Source organism: Oncorhynchus masou, chromosome 31 (assembly GCF_036934945.1).
Source record: "Oncorhynchus masou masou isolate Uvic2021 chromosome 31, UVic_Omas_1.1, whole genome shotgun sequence".
NCBI classification, from domain to species: Eukaryota; Metazoa; Chordata; class Actinopteri; order Salmoniformes; family Salmonidae; genus Oncorhynchus; species Oncorhynchus masou.
The window spans coordinates 30,344,200-30,371,963 of NC_088242.1; the positions used below are offsets into that span (position 1 = coordinate 30,344,200).

At 43.5% G+C, this 27,764-nt stretch overlaps 1 protein-coding gene across 2 annotated transcripts; it reads left to right on the forward strand.

The window, feature by feature from the left end:
• Nucleotides 1-76: 76 nt before the first annotated feature.
• LOC135523787 (LLGL scribble cell polarity complex component 2-like) lies at nucleotides 77-27,139 on the forward strand. 2 transcript variants are annotated; one of them, XM_064950689.1, is made up of 27 exons: nucleotides 77-349; nucleotides 9,602-9,711; nucleotides 9,856-9,953; nucleotides 10,610-10,691; nucleotides 11,688-11,803; nucleotides 12,039-12,197; nucleotides 12,368-12,530; nucleotides 12,614-12,746; nucleotides 12,887-12,941; nucleotides 13,072-13,226; nucleotides 13,308-13,519; nucleotides 15,795-15,862; nucleotides 16,033-16,186; nucleotides 16,402-16,506; nucleotides 16,908-17,003; nucleotides 17,146-17,342; nucleotides 17,475-17,622; nucleotides 17,772-17,919; nucleotides 23,386-23,502; nucleotides 23,616-23,782; nucleotides 23,925-24,189; nucleotides 24,309-24,459; nucleotides 24,568-24,590; nucleotides 24,855-24,902; nucleotides 25,229-25,271; nucleotides 25,356-25,414; nucleotides 25,550-27,139. In XM_064950689.1, the coding sequence occupies exons 2-26, from the start codon at nucleotides 9,637-9,639 to the stop codon at nucleotides 25,411-25,413; spliced, it is 3,036 nt and encodes a 1,011-aa protein (XP_064806761.1). In that variant the 5' UTR covers nucleotides 77-349; nucleotides 9,602-9,636; the 3' UTR covers nucleotide 25,414; nucleotides 25,550-27,139. The 2 variants fall into 2 exon arrangements, with proteins under 2 accessions (XP_064806761.1, XP_064806762.1); XM_064950690.1 differs by lacking the exon at nucleotides 24,855-24,902.
• The last annotated feature ends 625 nt before the right edge of the window (nucleotides 27,140-27,764 follow it).

Genomic DNA, 27,764 nt, shown 5'->3' on the forward strand with positions numbered 1-27,764 from the left:
ATGGTCATGCATGACTCCCTTGCTGATTCGTATTGCGGAAGGGGCTGTGAAGGGAGGAGTCTCGGCGGAGGCTAGCCAGTCAAGTTGCGCTTTGCGGGTCTGGGGCATCATCACCTCGAGGCTGCGGAGACAGGGCAAGCGGAAGATAGGTGGACGAGCGAGCCTCCAAACAAACCAACACAGGGTCTGCGTTTACATACCTCGATGCAAGCAGGCGATGTCCTTTGGATTCTGATTTGAAATTGGTCTGGGAAGTTGAAACGTGGCAAACTGGACGCCGACCAAGCTTAGTGAATTAGCAGGCGAAAGCGTTTTGGACACAGCTGGGGCGACGGCCGTTGGGAGTCAGGTGAGTTTCGAAGGGCCCGAGTGAGAGAGAGGAGTGTCGCGTCTACAGGTGTTGTAGCATGTCGTTAGTTAGCCAGCTAAAATGCTACTACTTAACCTTACTGCTGAAGTGTAATTTAACTGGATAATACTCGCTAGTTAGCACGTCAACAGGGCAACGTTAACCTCGAGAGATTAGTTGCTGTGTGTTAACTTGACTAACGTTAGCTAGTTAGCTTGGCAGTGTTGGTGAGCCGCTGCCAAGCCATTCAGATTCATTTCCATTCGGCCAGGAATTAAAGGGTCTGGACACTTTAGACATATTAAATAATCATTAACTTTTGGATACACCGGACTGAAATACAAGTACCCTGTTAACTTGCTTGCTGCACAAGTTTGTGAAATAGCTCACGTTAGCTAGCTACCTAACGTTAGCTAACTCAGAACGCTACTGTAACAAACTCGCTAGCGGCCGCTGTGTCTATTAGCTAACTGAAAATATTCCCCGTTCAGGGCCATCAACATCACGAACCATTCACCACGTTTTTAAGTCAGCTGAGCTAGCTAGCTAACTGTTGGATAATGATGGAAAGGTAAAACTTTGGCAACGGGAACGAGTAGGTGGGGAGCAAGGTGTCTTCCTCGTCTCGCAGGTAGTTTGAGGCAACGGTAGAGTAGGGTTTCATCAATGAGTAATTATGTTTGGGGAGGGGGCGTATGGGTTTGTGGTAAGAAGTCATCTGTTAGACCGGTTTGACCGGTTTCGGGGGAAATTCACGACCAAAATAAGACAATATTGTTTTCATTAGAAATGTCAACAAGACTGTTTTGGGTTGTACATGACGTTCACTCCATTCCTGGCTTCTGCAACATGGAGGATACTTAAGATTGTATTCATTTCTGCCCGCTGTTTGTCATCTGTTTGCAGTTCGGTGAAACCTATGCAAATATGCAGTAATGAATTTGCACACTTTGATACCTTTTTTATATGGCTTTTACAAGTGTTAAGTATTTACTCAGTCAAGAATATGAGGCTTACTGTACCTTTGGGCAGTGTTAGTTTCTATCCAGGAAACAAGACTGGGACAGACAGGCTACTACTGAAGGACAGACATTCCACTGACACTGCCCAGTCCATCATTCCCACCTGCAGCTGTGCTAGCCAAACAACACCCCTTTGTTCCCAGCAGACCCCTGCCATTGGGACATGATCAACTTCCACCTGAAACTACGCCCCAGTTTCTAAGCAAAACAAGCACCTGTCCCAAGATGTACAGGTAACTGCCAAAATAAAAAATACGAGTGATACAAAGTATATTAAAAGCAGGCGCTGCCAGGCAAGGTGTCGTTCATGAGTTAAACAAATAAAGTCCCATAATGCTTAGGGTCATGTGTAAAAATTCCCAGTATTTTGGTTGCCATGACTAGAAGGAGCATAGGGGGATTAGGCTGTGTGTCTCAGTTGCCAGATCTCAGCCCGATTGAACACTTATGGGAGATTCCGGAGCGGTGCCCGAGACAGTGTTTTCCACCACCGTCAACAAAACAATGAGAAATTCCATAATTTGGTGAACAATGGTGTCACATCCCTCCAATAGAGTTCCAGACACTATAATTAATCTATGCCTAGGTGCATTGGAGCTGTTCTGGAGGTTTGTGGTGGCCCAACACCTTAAGACATGGTTGGTGTTTCCTTTATTTTGCCAGTTATCTGTAGATCATTCTTGATAAGGAAAGCTAAAGAAGCATTAAGATCAAATCGCTCTGGCTAAGTTGTTTTCATTAGAGTGGGCCATGATGTGGGTGCTTACTGCTTAGCCAAGCACAGAATGATGGAAAAGCATAAAGTTATGAAGGGACGGATGCAGCATTTTTACAAGACACTGACTGACCAGTGACCACATGATTCATTCTCTAAACAACCTAAAGTCTGCTTCGAGTTGGCTAGATGCAATTCCTCACTGAACGTGTCATGCCAGTGGCTCGTTGACCTACACACTCTACAGTCTCCTATCTTGGCCTAATTCCTGTTTTACCTCTACCAATGTGGAACAGTTTACCTCGCAGGAGAAATAGACGGGTTAGCTAATGAGACAGGTGAGGAAGTAGAGTAGCTAAAATTTAACTTAATCTTCAACAGTAACATTAACTTCTCTCGCTTGTTTTACCAAGGCCTCTAGGTCATGTTTTAAGTAGCTAAGTAATAGGGGGGGTCAATACAATTGTGTGACAATATTTTATTAAGATTTGACTCCTGTGTGTACATGCATACAGTACTAGTCAAAAGTTTGGACGCACCTACTCATTCCAGTGTTTATTTTTACTATTTTCTACAGGGTAGAATAATAGTGAAGACATAAACTATAAAATTACACATGGAATCATGTAGTAACCAAAAAGGTAATATATATATATATATATATATATATTAGTTTATTCAAAGTAGCTACCCTTTGCCTTGATGACAGTTTTGCACACACTTGGCATTCTCTCAACCAGTTTCACCTGGAATGCTTTTTCAACAGTCTTGAATGAGTTCCCGCATATGCTGAGCACTTGTTGGCTGCTGTTCCTTCACTCTGCGGTCCAACTCATCCCAAACCATCTCAATTGGGTTGAGGTCAGGTGATTGTGGAGGCCAGGTCTTCTGATGCAGCACTCCATCACTCTCCTTCTTGGTCAAATAGCCCTTACACAGCCTGAAGGTGTGTTGGGTCATTGTCCTGTTGAAAAACAAATGATAGTCATACTTAGCACAAACAAGATGGGATGGCTTATCACAGCTGGTTAAGTGTGCCTTGAATTCTAAATAATTCGGTGTTGCCCGCGAAGCACAATCACACCACGACCTCCATGCTTCATAGTGGGAACCACACATGCGGAGATCATCCCTTCACCTACTCTGTGTCTCAAAGACACGGTGGTTGAAACCATAAATCTCAAATTTGGACTCATCAGACCAAAGGACCGTTTCCGTTGCTTGTGTTTTTGTCCCAAGAAAGTCTCTTCTTATTATTGGTGTCCTTTAGCAGTGATTTCTTTGCAGCAATTTGACCATGCAGGTCTGATTCACGCAGTCTCATCTGAACAGTTGATCTTGAGATGTCTGTTACTTGAACTCTGTGAAGCATTTATTTGGGCTGCAATTTCTGAGGCTGATTTGAGGCTTTAATGATCTTATCCTCTGTAGCAGAGAACTCTGGGTCTTCCTTTCCTGTGGCGCTCCTCATGAGAGCCAGTTTCATCATAGCACTTGATGGTTTTTGCAACTGCGTTTTGAAGAAACTTTCAAAGTTCTTGAAATAATAATAATAATAATAATATGGACTTAGTTCTTTACCAGATAGGGCTATCTTCTGTATCCCACCCCTGCCTTGTTTTGACTGATTGGTTCAAATGCATTAAGAAGGAAAGAAATTCCACAAATTAACTTTCAAGAAGGCACACCTGTTAATTGTATTGCAGGTGACCTCATGAAGCTGGTTGAGAGAATGCCAAGAGGGCAAAGGGTGGCTATTTTGAAAATGTATTTAGATTTTGTTACACTTTTTTGGTTACTACATGATTCCATATGTGTTATTTCATAGTTTTGATCTTTTCACTATTATTCTGCAATGTGCCAACTTTTGTCTGGTATTGTAAATATTTTTTTTGCTACTCTGGGTAAGGGTAGTCAGCTGTACCTGCACTAAAACTCCAGTATTTGTCACCCTAAAGATTCTTCTCTATCTTCTCTTTAAATGGTTTATGCTGCATGTTTTAAGTATTTTTATTTCCTAGACTGATCCAAACTCGTTTTCTCAGGCTCTCTGTCTCTCTGCAGCAGAGATATAGTGAGCAGTATGTTTGGCGCGTCAAATCACAATAGAATTACAGTATTGAATCACTACAGAATCGTGAGAATCGCAATACATATCATATCGTCACCTAAGCGTTGTGACAATATCGGACCTTGAGGCCTCTGGCAATTCCTAGCCCTAAGTAATGCATCAAAATGTATCCCAACAACAGTCAATAATGAACTAGGAAAGAATGTGACAACAATGTGTTGCATACACTTTATTTTTCTATTCAAGTCGGTGCACATTGTATAGCTTTTGTTCTAAAGGTTGCACAGCTATAGGAGCTGCTTGATACATGACACTACAAGAAAAAACAAATGATAATAACAAAGTGCACTCTACTCCACACAGTAGGTTATGAGCAATAATACAACCAGTAGCATTGTAACTAAACAGCCGTGAGGCCATTGTTAACTGTTGTCCTGTCTGTGTGATTACAGGAGAGAGGGGAATGACATCCTGTCCACCAGACCCCCGAAAATATTTTATTTCTGTCCAGACGGTTACGAGAAAAACATCTCTGCTCTGAGTCCCATGAATATATTCTTCCTTGAATCCCTGTAATCAATTATCCTTGTCACTGATTGTAGACGTGAATATCAAGGTTATGATGTTATTGGTTTCACAAATCCAACCTTACTGGCAGATCAGTGATGAGATCCATTTCTAAAGTATTTTAGGAGTCTGGTCCCATCCGTTGATGCTGAGTGAGAGGACTCATCACTAAGAATAGGCCTAGCCCTGCAATGAGTGGTTATGGATCAGCCTGTACCAGCCTACACAGCCGCCCTTCCCTTTTCTCGCTTATTCTCCTTTTTAGATGTTGAGGCCTAAATTGAATTTGTGTGCTGCATTGCCATGCAGGCCGACTCCGTATGAAGGATTTCTAAACGTTCAGTCCTATGCTCTTGCGTCTTAGGACAAAGGTTAAGAGTCTGTTTGCAAATTCACTGAGAAAGCGTGACTAAATTATTTGGGGTCAGTGAAACTCAAATGTCCCACTCTTCCATAGTGAGAGAGTGCAGGAGAGGAGGTAGCTGAGCCTCTGTATGCCATGAGCGAGGGAAGAGAGTGGGAGGAGGACAGGAGAGAGGTGTAGTCTCATCTTAATGTTTTCATGATCACACCACATTTGCCAACACAGCTAATTCTCCTTGGCTGTATTGTCTCCTGCACTCGTCAGACAGGTTTTCTTATTGTTTGTGTGTGAGTGAATTAGGCTTTTTAGTTTTATAGACACGCTTTTAACACCAAACATGAACTCCCTCTTCTCGGTTAATTAACTACTTGTTTTTGCTTATCGGCCGGTTTCATGGGAGTGACTTATTAGTCGCTTTTTTTCTACAAACTCTGACATAGCTGGTGATTGCATAAGAACATAAGTAGAATATTTCAGATGCCAGGCATTTTTCCTGGCCATTCGGTCTGAATTACAATGTCAGCTATGTTTAAAGACAGGGCTTAATGTAACTGTCCAGTGTTTCCAGAATTCTATGAAATATGACCTATAATTAATTACAATATGAGTGAAATGTTTTCCTTCCAAAAAAAAATGGTAATTAAATCTGTTAAAGCAGCTTTTCTGTGTTGGACTTTTGTGAGTATACGCCAACAACAGAATGATGTACATGTATACCGGTCATAGACAAATATAAATTAGAGTAGACTGCTGATTGGTCATCCCCGATGAGGAATCTTTTTTAACGGTCCGTTCTGAGGTTGAGTTTTTGAAGTGTTTTTTTCTCTCCAATTTATTTGATTTTTTTTTTGGGGGGGGGGGGGTGGATTGATAGTTACATATCTGGATTTTCTTTAAAAATATATATTTTTTACGGTGTATCGACAATATCGCAATATTTTTGTGCTAGTTGGCTGTACCTGCACCAGAACTCCAGTATTTTTTTTTCATCATAGCTTGTTCTCCTTTTAAATATGGATCCAAATTATTTTCAGCCCTTTTTCTGTGATTGATCAAAACTTTTCTCATGGCTCTCTTGTCCCTCTGCAACAGATATATGGTGAGCGATATGTTCGGAACATCGAATCGCAATACATATAGAATCGTGAGAATCATAATACAGCTCATATCAGCAGCTAGCCTAAGTATCATGATAATATTGTCTTGTGAGCTCTCTGGCAATTCCCAGCCCTACAATTTATGGTTTGACCACAAATATGGGTGTAGAATGAGTCAGCAACTTTATTTCAGGATGGGTAAGCCTAACAGAATATGAACTTTGAAAAGTGAGATTTTCACTGTAGCAGTAAGTTACTAAGTCTAGTTTACGTCTGATGCCCTGTCCAGGCACGTTTGTGTTTTCTTCTCTCTGTACATCCCCTCTCATCTCTGATGGTTTGACTTGGTAGAATGCTGGGAGTTTGATGTCCCAGGTGAGCGTTGTTAACGAACCGGGAGTGTGATTTCCTCCATATCAAAGCATTTCTAATGAATTGAATATTAATTTTGTTGAAGCCATGCAGCCATATCGCCCCCACTTAAAACAATGCTGCTCTCATTCAGTTTGTTTGATCTGTGTCATCAAGAATGACATCAGTGTTGTATAAGAGCAAGGCCAGGTCAACTTCATTGTCTTGTAAATCTTTGACTAAGTTTCTAAACACTGTTAACGGCCCTTGCTGGTTCGGATAATTGCTGTGTGAGGTGGGTATCTGTCTGTGTACCTATTTCTTAACAAGGTCATTGCCCTGCTCTGGCCAAATGGAATTCCTGGGAAAATCCATGGCGGATTTCTCTGTTAGTGGAATAGAATGGCTGTACTGTCCACTCACTGACACTGTGGATGTTTGCCACTTAGTTTCTGTGTCACTGGCTTCAGCATAGCATTGTTTTTCCAAGTAATGAACAAATCCCTTCCATTTGGGGACTTCCCCTAAGCCTTATTGCCAGAATACTGTCCACAGGGTGTTATGAATGGAAATGTAGTCTGTCTGTTAGGATATGTCATGTGACATACTGCACATGATTCCCCGGCTCCAAACCTGTCTAACTGTACTGTAGCCTTGAATAAGTCACTCATTTTCAGTTTGCTCCATTTTCCAAGCCTTTTGTACTCTGAAGAAAAGAGAGTCGCATGGAAGCCACAGGAAGAGGTGGAACTTGCTGTTTTAATTGACAGTTCTAAACACTAAACCTCTGCTCGTGAGGTTCTAATGGGAGCGTATGGGATGCATAATCACTGGGTAGGCCATGCCGAACTGTCACACTGGTTGAAATCCTACAATTAATCACCATGTTGTCAGTAATGTAATGTAGACTGGCTTCCTTGAGTCTGTGTTTACATTGAACACTGCCATAAGACTGACGGGTTTTTCCATACTGCGGTGTGCCTGCATGTGTGTTCATTCCTTCTACAGCTACCCTCAGTTTTCATCAGCAGAGCAGATTCTTGTCCTTGCCTAGGAAGCCATTCTTTGTGTGAAGCCCTAAAGAGGACCTCCCACCCAGCCTTTGTTAGCAGGCTTAGAGCACTGAGCTGCTTCTTTCTGCTCTGCTGGCCCCTTGGGTCTACATTGGTGGACTCAGAGGAACAGAATGGGTACTAGACCAATGTGTATGACACACATTGAACATGGAACTCTTCTATTAAAAAAACTAAGTATATTACATTTATTTATCACAGATCCAGGGTAAGCCTACCCTCCCCAAATCCTTAAGCATGCAACTTCATCCCACTCCCTTAGTCTCCAGGATCCAAATGAGGAAGTTTACTTGGTGAGGGTGTGAGTCAGTCCTCCACTATCCCATAATCCCTCACACGCCTAATGACTGACTAACGGCATCTTGCTGCTGATATCAGGGTAATAATAACAAAAGTATGTCTCACTCTGTACTTCGAAGACTGAGTAGGCCAAGACAGAAAATACGGTCTCATAGCTTATCCCGGCTTGCAATATTATAATTTGTAGTTTTTATGAAATCATTGACTTTTTTTGTTTTACTTTAAAATCAGCGAGGCCTGAAACACTGGCCTGTTTTTTTTTTTTTTTTTTTTTTTTTTTTTTTGTAGGTCTTTTGAGGGGGAACATTTTAATTTGTCATCACCTAGGGAGACACAGCTTTGAGGTTGAGTTCAGTCAGAGTCGACTGTTTTATATACTGACCTCAACGCCTGCATCGCAAAATACATTTACATATAATTCAATCATTGCACTCAGGCTCTAAAATAGAACACGGTTCTATTTGTGACGCTTGATGCACTGCAAGTCCCTCCACATTCGTTTTAGGAGCATGTACCCAAAGATAAACTGCTGTCTACACTCCAGTTGGTGGTGGTAATGCACCTTAAAGTCGGTTGCCATCCGCCATATCAAGTCTGAAGAAGAAGCCTGAAGGAGAGCTAGAAACTGTTTACCCTTTTTATCTGTTTAATAATTGTCAGAGTAGAGGACCTTGTGCATTTTAAGGTTAAATAACAACCCAATGTTTATATCCCAGGGCAAATTAGCTAGCAACAGCAAGCTAGCTAGCTAAATTGCCATAAATGTCTAAAGCTTTTCGACATATCTCCAAATGAACATAGTTGTTTCAGAGTTAGTTTTGATATTTCTACCTGCGTGTCCTGATCGCGTCTGGTGTGGGTGGACAAAAACCAACGCGTGTGATCAGTCTGGTCAGCATGTTAGACCACTGACATTTTTGGTCTAACCAACCTGTGGCTTTAACCTCTCCTTCACGGGATGGGCTTAGGGAATATGTTGGTATGTGTAGAGATGAGAAAGCTGTCCAGTACTCTTCCTTCCTCTTAGTGAAATGAAAGTCGGGAGTCCAGAGGTTTTAAATTGTCTGGAAAAGAGAGGAGAGTTGTTTTTAAAAGGTTGTGATCGATCGGGTCATGGTTCGTTATGCCCTAAGCGTCGCGCAAACATTATTGATAAAGGAAAGAATGAAAAGCAGACTAGTTCTTTCTCTCACTTTTCCTCTTTCTCTCTGAAGGGCCTATTTGGAAACAGCAGGTGTGACAGGTGTTTCCATCAGTGTGTAGTAGTAGAACAATGGGCTCTTTAGTTGAGCCTCCAGTGACCTCCGACCCCTAGCTCTTGTCAGAGACGAGCCCCACCCCCTCAGGCAGTGTGTGTGTTGACCACAGACAAGAAAGCGAAGAGTAGGCCATGCCCCTCCCATGGAATTCCTTTCTCTCATCTGCCTGTCTCTGTCAGTGGCCAACACACACCATCTGAGCTGAGTTTTTCCTGGAGCCCTGGTTTAGTTTGCGGTGTCTCTTCACTCGCTTTGCCTCCTTTTTGTTTTACTCCAGGTAGTTTTCTCCATCTCTCCACACCCATGTTCTTCAGGTAGTCAAGTGACTGAGAGGAAGAGAGTGGAGACTTGTGAATGCCTGTTGTCCTAGTAGGCTAGTCCACTTTCCCCCCCTTACTTCATGAATCTCCTCTCTCCCACTGTCTCTCTGTAGAGGTGAAGCAGTTGGGCCTGTGTGCTCCTGAGAGGATGAAGAGGTTTAGGAGACATGGACAGGAGTCCCAAAGAGAGCGGATCAAACAGGAGCTCTATGGGTTCAACAAGGTAAGACCAGTGACAGCCAGTCTGATCTGACGAGGCTTTGATCTCTAGTCTCAACAGGAAGGCTATGATCCCAATTCCAGACAATTATCAGGGAATTTGTCTTGCCAGTTTCTATAATTCTCTCTCTCTCACTCACCCACCCAGACAGTGGAGCATGGTTTTCCTCACCAGCCCAGTGCCCTGGGCTTCAGCCCCAGTCTACAGCTCCTGGCCATCGGCACACGCTCCGGAGCCATCAAACTGTATCCTCTTCAATAGACGCGGGAGAGGTCTGTCTGGTTGTGTAGGAGTGCAAGATTTAAGTGTTCACACGTTTGAACCAGTTTGTCGCAGTCTCCCCTCTGCTTTAGCTGTCTGTGGTTAGTGTGTGGGTACATGTGGAGTCATTTTTATATTCCCAGGTTGTTGCTCAACTCTGACTACCAGACAGGCACAGTTGCTGTGTGTCTATCTCTGTCGTAGTGTGTGTGTGTGTTTGATTCATCTTACACAATCGTACTCATTGCCAGTGTGGAACCAGTCAGTACACTCCCACCATTCACTCCCAGTCACTATGATAACCCTTGTCTCTCTCTGTCATTATAATTAATTCACACAATAGGGGAAATTGTTCTTTTGATAACACAATAAATTCTATGAATGAAAGTATTATTAGCCAAGGGCAGGGCAGCCAGATAAGACAAAGAAAGACAACAGAAAATCTCTTCTTTCTATAGATGCATGTGGACTGTTTCAGTACAGTAGAAAAATAAGAACCCGTGTCTATGAATGGGGGGGGGGGGGGGGGGGGTTGTGTGTGTACACATCATGCTTTGTGTGTGTCTGTGTTTGCTGCGCATGTGTGTACACTGTGTTGGTGTGCCATGCTGTGTGCATGTGTTCTTTAACCTGTGGTCAGTTACGGTGGCCCAGGTGTAGAGTTCATGGGTCTACACGATGAGAACGCTGCCGTCACACAGGTCCACTTCCTGCCACACCAGGTGAGTGGCTGCTCAACACACACGTTGGCAGCACCTTATCACATGCTCCATTCACACTTGCTACTAAAATGATCTTCTTTGGTGACATGGCCAAAATATCATATTACAAAAAATACAAATAATTACTATTTTATGTTTTTGAATAATTAACATAGATGAGCTGGCACACACCCAGAGAAATAGTTTGTGTGGAGGTGCTGACTAATGGCGAATAAAATATCAAAATAAAGTCGCGCACTCCATATATAAACTCCCAGTAATTTATTTTTACCACCGTTTCGGCATCACTGTGCCTTCCTCAGGGTAATGTCATGGATACTTGAACCAGGTTATGTAGACAAACAGCACTATAACCAGCTACGTTTGCTCCGACTGAGTACATTTCTTTGTAAACTAACCATTAGAATTAGTGGTTAACAGGATTTAGCCCCCCTTGCTAAGACAAACTAGCCTTTTGCAGATGTAAGAAACACAAGCTAATGGTGTAATTCTGGAATGTTAGTGGATTCATATGAAAAAGCAAAGTGAACACAGCATTGTTATCAACGTTGTTGCATGTTCTGTATTAACCATGCAGGCTGAATACAAGTGTCTTGCAGTCGAGAAACCCCAAATGTGTTCCTTGAGTGACGGGACGGGCCTAGTTCTGTGTGGAAAGTGGGGTGGAGAGCGATGACTCAAGTAGCAACTTAAACTATGAAATGGACGTTACACACGGCGTATCACATTTAACAAACCGAACATTCAAATAATGTCATAGAAAGTAACATTAAAAACCCAAACCGGTCTGTGCGTCAATACCGCGATATCGTAAAATACAGTATACCGCCCAGCCCTAGAATCCAATATGTAGATCTAATCATTGCTGGAAACGTTAGTAGTAAAGCTGTGTTTAACAGCCCCAAAACGTCCTCCTGACAGTCATAACGTGTTCCTAACGTCCTCATAATGTCCCACGGTCCTTTTTAACATCTCTAGTTGCTCTTTATTGAACAGGTGGAGCTGGTGACTCTGTTGGATGACAACAGTCTCCACATGTGGACCCTCAGAGCTCACCATGGTGTCTCTGAGCTGCTGGAGATAGGACGCTTCACACTCACTGGACCCCCGGGGTGAGAGACACACCACCCCACAACATCTCTCCTATCCCTTGTCAAGCTTTTTTATTTTCCTCACACACTCGCACTCATTGGATTGCCCCGGTAAGAGGACCCACTGTGAGACATGCACAGAACTAGAATGAGGTTCTATTTCTATGGTGACATGTAAATTTTTCTGTCTGCCACATTCAACCTGTTTAACTTCATCCCATCTTTCTCTCTTTCCCTCTCTCGTTCCCTCCATCAGTGCTCCCCCCAGTGTAACTCGTGTAACAGCGGTGCTAGCCCACTCTTCTGGGGACCTGCTGTTGCTAGGAACAGAGGGAGGACACGTGTTCATAGTGAAGGTACCAGGCTTCAGAGAACTAGAGGAGAGGAACATCAGCCTGGAGAAAGTCACCAACAGGTACTAACACACACCACACGCACTTCCTTTTCATTGAGTCACTAAATTGGAAATATTGGTATCAACTTGATTCATGGAACAACTTGATTCATGTTTAAATGCTTCTCACACACCACCACAAATGTATTTGATCGATAATTGTGCTAAAACGGAACCCCCTCATTCCGTAGTGTACCAGAGGAGTACGGAGGTCGTAGGAGCCTGGAGCATGTCGAGTCCTTACAGGAGAATCCCGTCAACCCATGCCAGGTTCTGATTGGATACGGACGAGGCCTCATGGTCATCTGGGACCTGGACAGCCAATCAGCCATCAAACACATCCCTGCTACACAGGTATACAATGTGTGTGTATGTGTGTTGGTGTCTGGATGTCGAGAGCTGTGATCTTGACTCCCTGTTTGGTTTTGCTTCCGTAGCAACTGGAGAGCGTGTGGTGGACGGAGGACGGTGGCCATGTTCTCAGTTCCCATGGCGACGGTAGCTATTGCCGCTGGAAGGTGGCTGGGGATGACCCACAGAGCGAGCAGGAGAAGTCTGAAGTACCGTACGGTGAGGACCCCCAAAAAGTCAACACCGTGTTTCTCTCTGTGGAAGCTGACAAAACACAGCAAAGGGGATAATGTTATTGATTGAATGGTGAATAGGTTAATTGATGATTTGATAAATTGATTTGTCTCTCTCCTCTGTAGGCCACTTCCCCTGTAAGGCCATTTCTAAAATAATCCAGCTGCCGACAGAACAGGGGTGAGTGAGTCTCTCTTTTTCTCCTCCCTCACTCTCGCTCTGTCAATTCCTTTTTCACATCCTCCATTCCTACACATGAATCCATCTGTAAATGTTTTCTAACCTGGTTCTCCTGTATGTCAATATCCAGGCCTCCGTTCCTGTTCCTCAGTGGCGGCATGCCCCGGGCTAGCTACGGCGACAGACACTGTATCAGTGTGATCCACAGTAAAACACACGTGGCTCTGGACTTCACCTCCAGAATCATTGACTTCTTCGTCATCAGAGACGGACCAGACCATACAGGTAGAAAGGCAGGGGGAATACGCGTGCACACACAGGTTCAGAAACGCATACACACAGGCTAACCCCTCTCCCTCTGTCCAGGCGAACCCAGTGCATTGGTGGTCTTAGTAGAAGAGGAGTTGGTAGTGATCGATCTCCAGACTGAAGGGTGGCCGGTCATCCAGACTCCGTACCTGGTGCCTCTCCACTGTTCGGCCATCACCTGCTCCCACCATGTCTCTGCTATACCCCTGAAGCTGTGGGAGAGGGTCCTGTCTGCCGGAGCATTGCAGAACACACACTACTCTAAGAAGGTAGGTGACACACACTGCCCAAGCATGTTCCTGCACCACATACCATAAAAATTTCACTCCACATTGCCTTCACACAGGAATACCTATGTAAGAATGCTGTTCATTGACTGCAGCTCAGCGTTCAACACCATTGTTCCTTCCAAGCTCGTCACCAAGCTTAGAACTCTGGGACTGAACACCTTCCTCTGCAACTATCCTGGACTTCCTGATGGGCCGCCCCCAGGTGGTGAGGGTAGGCAACATCACCTCTGCCACGCGGACCCTCAACACGGGGGCCAGTCAGGGGTGTGTGCTTATTCCCCTTCTGTAATCTCTGTTCACCCACGACTGTGGCCACGCAAGACGCCAATACAAATACGTTTGCTGACGACACGGCGGTGGTAGGCCTGATCACCGACGGCGACGAGACAGCCTACAGTAGGGATCTTCAACTATATATTCATCCGCGGGCCAATTTCTTCTTGAGCGTTTGGTCGGGTGGGGCCGGAACGCAATCACAAATTATTTGTGGACTGCAAATTAACCACAAGAAGCCCAAACAGAGTTGTTTCCCTGAATCATAATAATTTAAAACTGTTCTTACATTTGTATATGATCACGTCTCTCTATTATGCGTGGGAATACTTGGGAACAGATTTCTTAAATTGAAGTCACTTGGAGCTGATTTCCTGGTGTTTTCACAGTCCTACAATGCAAATCCCCCCCCCCCACACACACTGAAAACTTTGGGGGACAAATAACACCGACGCCAGTGCCAGGACAACAACCCCTCCCTCAATGTCTTTAGACCAAGGAGCTGCAGTAGAGCGACGTCATTATGACAACAGGGCTGCAGTGGAGCAGGTCGAGAGCTTCAAGTTCCTCTGTGTCCAAATCACCAGGGACTTAAAATGGTCTGCACACAGTCGTGAAGAAGGCGTGGCACCATTGAGAGCATCTTGACTGGCTGCATCACTGCTTAGTATGACAACTACACTGCCCTCAGGCACAGGGTGGTACGGACAGACCAGTACATCACTGGGACCAAGTTCCCTGCCATCCAATACCTCTATCAAGTGGCGGGAAGGACCGGAAAATTGTTCAAGACTCCAGCCACTCAATCCATAGACTGTTCTGTCTGTTTCTGCACAGCCAGCAATACCAGAGCAAGAAATCTGACACCAACAGGCCCAAAGCCATAAGACTGTGAAATAACTAACAAAAAGGCTGCATGGACAGTCTGCATTGACCCCTCTATTGTATTAGAGTTTTTGCCCTGACTCTATACACACACACATTCATACTGATTCTACACACACTCGCATGCATACAATCATCATCATACGCTGCCACCACACTTAATGATATTGTATATCCTGATGCCTAGTCACCTATCCCCTATACATATAGTACCGTTTAAAAGTTTAGACACACCTACTCATTTTGCTTTGTTTTTTGCTGTGTGGTCCTACTGTTTTCTACATTGTAGAATAATAGTGAAGACATCAACACAATGAAAGAACACATCGAATCATGTAGAATCAAAAAAGCATTTTACAGTCTTCAAATTAGCCACCCTTTGCTGTGATCACAGCTTTGCATACTCTTGGCATTCTCGCAACCAGCTCCACCTGAAATGCTTTTCCAGTGGTCTTGAATGAGTTCCCACATATGCTGAGCATTTGTTGGCTTCTTTTCCTTTCCTCTGCGGTCCAACTCATCCCAAACACTGATCCTGTAGAGTTAAGACGGAAAGAAATTCCAAAAATGAACTTTTAACACAGCACACCTGTTAATTTAAATGTTTTCCAGATGACTACCTCATGAAGCTGGTTATTACATGATTCCATATGTGTTATTTCATAGTTTTGATGACTTCACCATTATGGAATGAGTAGGTTTCCAAACCTTTGACTGGTACTGTATAAAACCACTCCAGTATCTCTGCACATTGTAAATATTGTATTGGCACTGACCCTGTATATAGCAAGCTTCCTTTTTTTTAATATATATATATATATATATATATATATATATATATATATATATATATATATATATATATATATATATATATATTTACCTTTATTTTCTAGTACTACTGATATTGATTACTGCATTGTTGGGAAAGTGCTTGCAAGAAAAGCATTTCACTGTGCATGTGAAAATACATTCTGTTAATTGGAAACTTGAATTGATGGAGCACAAATTGAATTGACCTAAATTCTTTCTCTTGCTTTCATCCTAATTATAATTTTTTTGTACCCCCCCCTCCATTCTCTCTCCCTCCGTCCAGCCGTGGCCTATGACAGGAGGACAGAACCTGGCCCCAGACCCCCCTCAGAGAGACTTACTGCTCACAGGGTCGGTAGACATTCACGGCTCGTTCATTTCTTTTTTTTGTCCTCATTTCAATGCAAGTTATGATCTACATTTCAATGTTGCTATATGGAGACTGCGAACAGGGTTTCAAAGAGTCAGTCATGTTTTTGTTCCTCTGATTTGTTGATCCTCAATGTAATCTCCTCTCACAGGCACGAGGACGGTACGGTGCGTTTCTGGGATGCGTCGGGGGTGTGTCTGTACCCCATGTACAAGCTGAGCACGGCAGGGGTGTTCCTCACTGATTCGGACCCCAATGACAACCTGAACCAGGGCACAGAGGGCGAGTGGCCACCTTTCAGAAAGGTGTGTGTCTGTATAAGTAACGTGTAAAGTTTTCCACTATTCGGTTGTGTGTATAATCACATACAGGGAGCACAAAGGTAAAGTGAAGTCCTTTTAGACAAGGTGTAGGTGTGTTTTGTGGGAGAGAATGTGTCTTGTGAATCAGAATTGTTAATAGCTGATTCACACACTGAAACAGTGTATGAAACCTGTCCACATCCTCTTCTTCCCTCCAGGTGGGTTGTTTTGACCCGTACAGTGACGACCCTCGTCTCGGCATTCAGAAGATCCACCTGTGTAAATACAGCGGCTACCTGACTGTAGCTGGAACTGCTGGACAGGTGGGTTGACCAGGGGAAAACCAACCACTACCCCCCCATCTGGTGGCCAGTTAGCCTAACTGCTGTGTCTGACATGTTTGGACACTACTGGTATAAATCCAGTCTGTTATGGTCTTAATTTTATGTTTATATTATCATCTGTCATTAATTATTAATGAGGGTGATCTGATTTAGTTGGCTGGCATATATATATATATATATCACACAAGAGTCAAACCCACTATTCTGGCATTGCAAGCACCATGCTCTACCAACTGAGCTACAGAGGTAACCACCATACACACACTAAGAGATGTGAATGTCTGAGTGGTTCATATACGTGTACAATAAGACTGCCTGTTGGTCCAAAACAATACATGTGATGTTACGGTCTGTCCGTCTCTCACCTCTCCCCTCCATAGATCCTGGTGTTAGAGCTGAATGATGAGGCAGCAGAACAGACTGTGGAGGCCACCGTAGCAGACCTGCTACAGGGACAGGAGGGCTTCCGCTGGAAGGTAAACGACGACAAATGACAACTAACAAGAAAATTACATTAGGAGTGTGTGTTTAAAAACTGCAGTGCAATTTTGATTGAATTGGGTTTCAGTTAGCATTAAAAGGGTGATCAATACTTTTCTGTTACTGTCTCCATGTCAGGGCCACACGCGTCTGGAGGTGAGGGAGGAGCCGGTGACGTTCCCCCCAGGTTTCCAGCCCTTTGCCCTGGTCCAGTGCCAGCCTCCGGCCGTGGTCACTGCCCTCACCCTGCACTCTGAGTGGAAACTAGTAACATTCGGGACCAGCCACGGCTTTGGACTCTACGACTACCAGCAGAAAAACAACGTTCTCGTCAGGTGTGTGGGGGGGGGGGGTGCTGAGTGTTTGCATTTGCATTTGCATGTTTCTGTCTGTATGACTTCAAAATAACGGATGGTAATGGAGATTGTATATAGACGTGTGTGTTAACCCTTGTCACTCTCCTGTAGGTGTACTCTGAACCCCAGTGACCAGCTGGCTATGGAAGGTCCTCTGTCCAGAGTGAAGAGCATTAAGAAGTCTCTTCGCCAGTCCTTCAGAAGGATCAGGCGCAGCCGAGTGTCCCTACGCAAACACCATGTCAACAACGCAGCTAAGGTAAATGACTTCAAAACTGTCTTCTTGGGCCACACAAATTGACTGCATGAATCTTAATTGAAAGTTCCTAAAGATCACAATTGTTTTGTGCAGTCTGCTTCTGCATTCATATCCAACCCAGTGTATCTAAAACGGGCTTCTCTCTCTAGTTGCAGCAGGCCAATGCTCGTCTAGAGGCGGAGCTAGCTGAGATGGAGTTGGCGCCCGTCCAGAGAAAGATAGAGCCTCGATCCCCAGACGACTCCTTCACCGGCCTTGTGCGCACGCTATACTTCGCTGATACCTTCCTTTCAGACAGTAAGTCACACTAACGCTTTTGACTTGACTTCTGAGGTTAGTTTTAGTCAGTGGTACCCACTTTCACTTGAAAGTCACCCAGTAAAATGCTACTTGAGGAAAAGTCAGATACCTTTTTTGGTTTTAAATCTACTTAAGTATCCAAAGTAAATGTAATTGCTAAAATATACCTAAGTATCAAAATAAGTTAAAATTCTTTATTAAGCAAACCAGGCGGCATCATTTTCTTGTTTTTATTTTACGGATAGCCAGGGATATTCAAACACTCAGACATCATTTACAAACGCCAGATCGGAGGCAGTAGATGGCCAGGGATGTTGACTTGGTAAGTGCCTGAATTGGACTGTTTTCTTGTCCTGCTAAGCATTCAAAATGTAATGAGTACTTTTGGGTGTCAGGGAAAATCTATGGAGTAAAAATGCATTTTCTTTTGGAATGTAGTGGCGTAAAAGTTGTCAAATTTAAATAGTAAAGTACACAGACCCCCCCCCCCCAAAAAAAAACTACTTAAGTAGTACCTCAAAGTATTTTTATTTACTTTACACCACTGGTTTTATTTAGGGGGTGCCAGGTAGATCGTGCCAGCAGAGAAATGTTTGATTTCTCCTTTCTGTTTGTGATTCAGTCTCATCTCTGTCAAGTATAGACCAATTCAAAGGACTCATGAAAAAGTCAGTCGTGGAATATAAACTTTTCATAAACCCATAAACAGTGAAAGCAATAACTCCAAAACAAAAGGTTATTTTACATTTTTGTATTATCCCAAAATAAATGATCACAAACTATCAGTCACAAAATAATTATAACTTAGGTTCCTCAGGAAATGTTCTGTACCTCTGGCTTAAAAATATTTCAAGTGAACCTATTTGACCTCTCTCAATGTTCATCAACAAGCTGTGTGTAAAACCAGTCCCATTCAGAAAACCCATAAACACTTGTTCCCCACAGCATTACAAATGATTAGGATTCACAATATATTATTCCCCAACAGCTCTTAGTCACCAAACAAATAAGTGAAATACTGTATGTTAAGTTGACATTTGAGTCTGAGTCAATCCGATCCAACAGTAGAACTCAAGTGGAGAACAACAGATCAACTGAGCTTTTCCTGTCATTCCAATCTGTTTAGGAATGTTGGTGGCGTTTTAGCTTTTGTTCAGACACGGCTGTAGTGCACTTTTGAGTTCAATACAAAGGTACAGTGCTTGAAGTATTTACACCCCTTGTATTTTTCCACATTGTCTTACAGTGTGAATTTACACACACTACCCCGTAATGTCAGTGGAGTTATGTTTACAAATTAATAAAAAAATAAAAGCTGGAATGTCTTGAGTCAAGTATTCAACCCCTTGCATGGACTCAGTGGTTAACACGATTTCTAAATCACTATCTCATCTCTGTACTATCTATCTGTAAGGTCCCTCATTCGAGCACTGAATTTCAACCACATAGACCAGGGAGGATTTCCAATGCCTTGCAAAGAAGGGCACCTATTGGTATATGAGTAACAAATAATAATATAACACCCAGTCACTACAAACATACAGGCGTCCTTCCTAACTCTGTTACGGGACAGGAAGGAAACCGCTCAGGGATTTTACCATGAGGCCAAATGTGACTTTAAAACAGAGTTGAATGGCTGTGAAAGAAAAAAAACAGAGGATGGATCAATAACATTGTAGTTACTCTACAATACTAACCTCATTCATCCTGTTTGCAACAAGGCACTGAAGTAATACTGCAAAAAATGTGGCAAAGCAATTACATGTTTGTCCTTAATACAAAGTGTTATGTTTGGGGCGAAACCAATACAACAAATGACTTAGTAATGTGAAGGGCAGATCTCTATAAAACAGACTATATTGACTGAAACTGGTGTTGAGAACAACGTGGTTTAGGCAGGTGGCGGCGGAGTAAGGAGAAAGGAAGGGGAGGAAAACTCACCTGATTTATGATCAACTGAATGGTGACAATATTGGAGCTGGTGTCCACATACTTTTGGTCATTTAGTGTATTTAGTTAATTGATCTCCGGCAGACAAGTAGAAGTGGTAGCCAATCCATTCGTTTGCTCACCGATCATAAACATTTAGCATGTGATACTGTAGCCTAAATCAAGTGTTCTGTAGCTATTTACCTGTAGTCCCGATCCCACTGAAACCTAAAATCCTGACTCCAGTTTCGCATTGCCCACCTCAACAACAGCCCCTTCACATTACACTCCATGCAGTTTGGTTTCAGAGCGAAACACTCACAGAAACAGCCAACTGCTTTCTTCTGGAAAATGTGAAGTCCAAGATGGACAAAGGGGGTGCTGTTGGGGCTGTGTTTCTGGACCTAAGGAAGGCTTTTGATACTGTTAACCATGAGATTCTCATCACAAAATTGTCAAAGTTCAACTTTTCCCCTGATGCCTTGAGATGGATGAAATCATACCTTGGCAGAACCCAGTGTGTCAGAGTGAGCAATGAGCTGTCGCCCTATCGTAGCTATGATGTTGGCATGCCCCAAGGGTCAATACTGGGGCCCCTCCTGTTCAGCCTGTACATTAATGATCTGCCTTCTGTCTATACTGGGTCTGAAGTTCAAATGTATGCAGATGATACAGTGATATATGTGCATGCAAACAACAAGTTGCACAAGAACTCACTACTGTAATGGTCCAGGTTACAAAGTGGCTCAGTGACTCGTGTTTGCATCTCAATGTGAAAAAAACTGTTTGCATGTTCTTCACAAAGAGGGCAACAGATGCTACTGAGCCAGATGTCTATGTGTCAGGGGAGAAGCTCCAGGTGGTATCCGATTCTAAGTACCTTGGCATCATACTTGATTCCAACCTCTCTTTTAAAAAGCACGTGAAAAAGGTCATTCAAATAACTAAATTCAACCTAGCTAATTTCCGATTTATACGAAATTGTTTGACTACAGAGGTAGCAAAACTGTACTTCAACTCTATGATACTCCCCCACTTAACATACTGCTTGACTAGTTGGGCCCAAGCTTGCTCTACAACATTAAAACCTATTCAGTCTGTCTACAAACAGGCTCTCAAAGTGCTTGATAGGAAGCCCAATAGCCATCATCATTGTCACATCCTTAGAAAGCATGAGCTCTTGAGTTGGGAAAATCTTGTGCAATACACCGACGCATGTCTTGTATTCAAGATCCTTAATGGCCTGGCTCCCCCTCCACTCAATATTTTTGTTAAACAGAAAACCCAGACATATGGCAGCAGATCCACAAGGTCTGCTAAATGACTTAAATGTAAATGTAATGAGAGGTGACTGTATAGTTCCCCTAAGGAAAAGCACCTTTAGTAAATCTGCATTCTCTGTGAGAGCTTCCCATGTCTGGAATACACTGCCATCAGACACACACAACTGCACCACATATCACACTTTCACAAAATGCTTGAAGACATGGCTAAAGGTCAATCAGATTTGTGAACATGGTCCCTAGCTGTGTGTTGCCGCTTTCCATGTTGTCTGTTGTCTGTAGCTTGTGAGGTGTGGAAACACTTTGTTGCTTTTATGAATTTTGTCTTGCTGCTTTTTGCTATGTTGCTCTGTCTGTATGCTATGTCTTGCTTGTTCTATGTTGCTATTGTCTATATTGTAATTGTTTTTAATAACCTGCCCAGGGACTGCGGTTGAAAATTAGCCGGCTGGCTAAAACCGGCACTTTTACTGAAACGTTGATTAATGTGCACTGTCCCTGTAAAAATAAAAATAAACTCAAACTCAAGCATGAAAATACCTAACTTTATTCTGTATTCCATAGGTTGCATTATCAAAGCACATCTCACCTATGCATGTCAAAATAATGCTATAACTTTTCCCCCGCTTCTGCGCTGTCTCGTATGGCTGCCCATGTGAGAGCTTCTGTAGAGAATGTGTGATCAACAAACGGTATAAGAGTAGATATGGATATTTTTTCAAATTTTAAACTGTTACCTTTATTTCAGCAATTTCCTCTCTTCTCCCCATTATTCATGAGTTGATCTGATATATGTATAATCATCAACTTGATTTAGCCAAGTAGGAGATATTGTCATTCTTTGAAGGTTATCTAACAAGCTAGGCAACTTTGGTCATTTGTACTTTTGTTAGACTGCCGTTACAAAGTTTGTATGACCGCTATCGCCTACTCTGGGTGTGCTCTGTGGCGGCAGGTAGCCTAGTGGTTAAGAGCATTGGGCCAGTAACTGAAAGGTCGCTGGCTCGAAATCCCAAGCTGGCTAGATGAGAAATCCTTCAGCAAATTCGCTCTGGATAAGACCGTCTGCTAAATGACTAAAATGAAAAATGCTCTGAATTCATTGAGGAACATAACGCTCTGAATTTATGATCAGCCTGTTTCTCAATTCACAAGAATGTCATAGTAATGAAAAACTTTGATAGCCTAAGTATCAGTTTAATTTACTGTGAAATCTTTACAAAGGGCCGCAACCAAGCCAACGTTGTGGTGCAACACCAATCTTATTTTGGGAGAACCCTGGCACAGTAACCATATCTTGGGTTTAAATGCTTAAATTGGCACTTCCAATTTCCTCTGTATTTCCTGGGACTCTGGATGAATATGAATAATTTCCTGTATTGAAACTTGTAAAATATTCATCCCTATTGCTGCATACCACTCACCATATTTTAAAGCATAGTTGTTGCTGCTTCATGTTATGGGTATTCTTGTAATCGTTTAGAACTGAGGAGTTTTTCATGATCAAAAATAAACTGAATGGAGCTAAGCACATGCAAAATCCTAGAGGAATACCTGGTTGTCTGCTTTCCACTAGATACTGGGAGATGAATTCACCTTTCTGCAGGACATTAACCTAAAACCAAGGCAAGATCTACACTGGAGTTGCTTACCAAGAGGACAGTGAATGTTCCTGAGAAGCCAAGTTAGCTTTGCCTGCTTGAAAATCTATGGCAAGACCTGGAAATTATTGTCTAGCAATGATCACCAACCAATGACAGATCTTGAAGAATAATGGGCAAATGTTTCACAATCCAGGTGTGGAAAGCTCTTAGAGACTTACCTAGAAAGACTCACCGCTGTAATTGGTGCCAAAGGTGATTGACTCAGGGTTGATTACTTACCTAATTAAGATGGCTTTTCTGAAAGATAAAAGCTAACATTTGTTTAAAAAAATATATTATTCCACTATGACAGAATATTTTGTGTAGATTTATAATTACATCCATTTTAATCCCACTTTCACATGTTGAAAAAGTGAATGGGTGTGAATACTTTCTGAAAGCACTATGAACAAGCTTCAGAGCTGAGGGTTTGAAACCTTCCTCTCTCGCATCGCTCTTTTTCCACAGCTGATGCTAGCTATTTAATTGGGAGTTAAAGGGGAAGCGCAGCATCGGGAGGAGACTCACTGATGCGGTTCAGACTTAAATTCGGAGCTGTCACAACAGACATTTTATGACATCTCATACTGCTCATTCCCCTCATACAGGCTCCCACAACACACCCTCTCTGTGGGCAGGGACCAATGGGGGATCAGTATTCGCCTACCAGCTCCGCCTACCGCCTGTGGAACGCAGAGGAGAGGACCCTGTCACAGCACACCCTGGTGAGAACATGCATGTTCTTACACATCGCTCTCTTGCCTCCCTCATCCACACTTCCACAACTCTGTTTTAACAGACAATGAAGCACAAATCCATTCTCCAACTCTCTCTCCAGCGAAGGAGATCCAGTTGATGCACCGTGCTCCAGTAGTGGGCATCTTGGTGTTGGACGGCCATGGTTCCCCTCTGCCTGAGCCCCTGGAGGTGGCACACGACCTGGCCCGCTCACCTGACATGCAGGGTTCACACAGCCTACTGGTCATATCAGAGGAACAGTTCAAGGTGAGAAGACACACACACACACACACACACACACATCTACCAACACTCATCAGATGATGGGACATTCTCTTCCCCCCCCAAGGGTTCATAAAGAAACACAAAATGTGTTTATCCTCCAAGACTATCATTTCTCTTTCTCCAGGTGTTCACCCTGCCTAAGGTGAGCGCCAAAATGAAGTTGAAGTTGACGGCCATTGACGGCTCACGCGTGCGCCGGGTGGGCGTGGCCTGGTTCGGCAGCACCCGCACGGACGACTACGGCGAGAGCGGCCTCACCGTCCTGACCAATCAGGGAGACCTCCACGTGGTGTCGTTGCCGGGGGTGAAATTGCAGGTCCAGTACCCCTGTATACGTAGGGAGGACGTCAGCGGCATTGCATCCTGCGTCTTCACCAAGCATGGACAGGGTAGGACGAGAGAGACACACACACACACACACAGTTTACATCTCACAAGCATTTGGCATTTCATGTATTCAGCTCTTTCATGCCATCATTTTTTCTTACTTGCACTCTTTCTCCCTCAGGTTTCTACCTGATCTCTCCGTCAGAGTTTGAGCGTTTCTCTCTGTCTGCTCGCTGTGTGGTGGAGCCCCGGTCTCTTGTGGAGGTGTCCTCCCAGCCACCCAGCACCACTCTGCCACGGGCGCTGCCAGACAGGGCCTCTGTGGAACGCAGGTAGAAACACTGTTTTTATAGCTGTATTCACCATCGACTTTGGAAGTACTGCTTTTTGGCACAATTACCTTTTCATGTTTTACTGAACAGCTGTGTCTGTCATTCCAGAAATTCCACGAGGGATGGCGCGGGTAAGATCACATGCTGTTTGTTACTGCTTTAAAGAGCTAATATAGTTATATCTATAGCTGCAAATAATACTAAAACATGCATGTGTCTATGCCTAACAGTGTTCTTCAGCAAGCGCACAGTATGAAATGCTCTGTTAGGCTGTCAACCTTTCTTTTTTTTTGCTTGTGCTGATCGGCCTGCGAACACACGATCTACACTCACTGTGTTGTCATGCTGTGTGCTTCTGTGCCCTGATTGCGTGCTGCGATGCTGTTCGTTTACAGAGAGCTCTGCTAGACGTGTGATGGAGCATGCTTTGCTGAATGACGAGAGTGAGTACCTCAGGAACCACCAGACAACCTTAACAGAACTTAACCTTAACCAACTCCCAACATTTGTGCGAGTGATCCCTGCGGGGATTGAACCCACAACCCTGACGTTGCTAGCGCTGTGCTCTTACCAACTGAGCCATATCGATATGTGTCTGCTTTGACTGTCCGGTTTGGCATCCGGACATGTAAACCCAACCAGCAGTCTTGATTGATTGTCTGCTACACAGTGAACCACAACCACCCCATTGCATGTTTTTCATGATGACCATCCCAACTCATGTCAATCATCATTGTGCATCTGTGGTCTGACGTGTGTTTTCTTACAGCTGTGCTTCAGGAGATCCAGAAGTCTCTGGAAGTAGATCAGACGTGAGTGTTCACCTCTGAAACGCAACAACAAGCTCTGTTTTTCAGTGTGTTATGCAGGGACTCATTTGTGTGTGTTTGCTACAGGACGTTCCTGGAGAATGGGACGAGTGCTCTCGCTGGAGGGAAGGTGCTAAGCAATTGAGGTGAGTTTATGACCAGTATCATCAACATTAATCTGCCGGAATATGATACATATCACGATGTTGATGGAGTTCAGGTTGCTCATTGTTGGTTCAGTCATCTCTTGTTTTGTCTTCCTCTCTTTCCCTGTTTTTCAGACTGAGCCAGTCATCCCTGTTCCTGAGACATCGTGGATCTGCCTAGTGACTCCTGCCTCGCGACTCCTGACTCCTGCCTCGCAGTCTACACAAACACTACTATTACTACCACTACTGACCACTTGGGCCCCTAGCCCCCGGAGAGACTCACCCCTGACCCCTAGCATGTGAGGCTGAACCCTGGCCCCTAACCCCAAAGACTGACTCACTGGCTTTGTCACAAATGGCACTCTATTCCCCAAGTAGGGCACTGCTTTTAACCAAAGCCCATAAAGGGGGGTTGGTGTAGTATATGAGGCACAGGGTGTCATTTGAGGCCCACCGCTATAGAGAGATGGAGGGACCACCGTCTGTGCCTAGGGACCAACCACTGTACTGTAATACCCCTGCTACGCTTGGTACCTCTACACCTGCCACACATTAGTAATGATTGTATGGTCATTCCGCTGACACGCTTATCCAAAGCCACTTACAGTTCTCACACACAAGCCATACTTGCATTAAACACACCCTACTCACTCACCCACCTCTTCCTCACGTTCCCCCCTCATCCTGACACCAGTCAGGGCATTCAGCCTTTCACCCTTGAACTCAAGCTGACCTGTGAAACTCTGATTTGTCCAGTAACAGCCTTGCTCTGCACATCCTCGCTTGCCTTAGTCTCCTAGAGAGAGACGCATATGGGGGAGGGGGAAGATATAGAGAGGAGGGGGGATGGACTTGGTTTTTTTTATTCCTTTGATTCTTTTATTTGTAATGTAATTTTACCTGTGATTTTGTAATCTTTTGTTTTGATTCTGTGTAATTATTGGAGATGTAAAATCTAGATGGATGGGAAAAACTGTACAAGGGAGCCAAGAATGTTTTTTGTTTTTTTTATGCTGACAAATCATCAAATTTATTCTGGCACTCCAAACAAGGCATTGTTTTGAGTGCGAGAGCAACATGGAGTATCTGTGGACTCAGTACTGTTAATTTTGATCCACACAAGGTGGTAGACCCACCAGCCTGGTAGCCAGACCTATTGTTGCTTTAGCCAACTCAGAAACACATCTGACTACCAGACTAGCAGTATAAGACCACTGTGCCGTAAAATGTCTCCCCAAGCTTTTGTTGCCAACTGACCTCCCTCCTTACCTCTCCTACCGTCCGCGTATTAATGTGTAATAACCAGTTATAACCTGACGTAGGTATTTGTCCTGTGTAGCACATGACGCTCCAACTTTCTATGGTGGCTTGGTTTTTAAAATGTTATAATGTAAACCCTTTTTTGAACACAGCAATGAGTAATGTTATTTAGGAATGTAATTTTAAGATATTGTAGTTAAATGTTTAATATATATGTACTATATGATTCTCTGCCTGTTAACGGTTAGGTGTGTTTTTAATGGGGGTTGGCTGCTATAGTCGGATCTTGCAACAAAATATTTTGGTACTGTTTCTTGAAATGCTGGGTATTTTAGCATTTCTGTGGTCTCTAGAATATATTTTTGTAGTGAATGATGGAGTATGAGAACCCTACTTTTTTGATTGATAACTTTCACACTACATAATGTCCTGCTGGAAAATGAATACATGTTTTTCACAAGAGTTCACGTGTCTGTCTATGAAGTTTGACATCATTCACTGCTTGATTGAACTACAGGGTTGCTGCTTCAAGCCTCGCTCTGACTGTTCCCCACTCAACCGCAACAGTCAAAATAAAGTACATCTGATGGCTATGAGCTTTGGTTATATCCTGAGCCTTGAGTTTGGTGCTGGCAGGTCAAGTGGATAAATTAGGGATCAGTTGTCATACAAGCACAGCCAAGAGTTTTAATCACCATTGTGGAGCAGGGCTTAGTTCACTTATCGCCTGGGTCACAACCGCTTTGCTGGAACTTTACCTCTGCTATTGGACCGCCCTCCAACACCAGGCAGCTCGAAACAATCTATGTTGGTGGAAAAAGGGAGAAATGTACAGTGGGGCAAAAAAGTATTTAGTCAGCCACCAATTGTGCAAGTTTTCCCACTTAAAAAGATGAGGCCTGTAATTTTCATCATAGGTAAACTTCAACTATGACAGACAAAATGAGAATTTCTTTTTTTTTTCTCCAGAAAATCATATTGTAGGATTTTTAATGATTTTATTTGCAAATTATGGTGGAAAATAAGAATTTGGTCACCTACAAACAAGCAAGATTTTTGGCTCTCACAGACCTGTAACGTCTTCTTT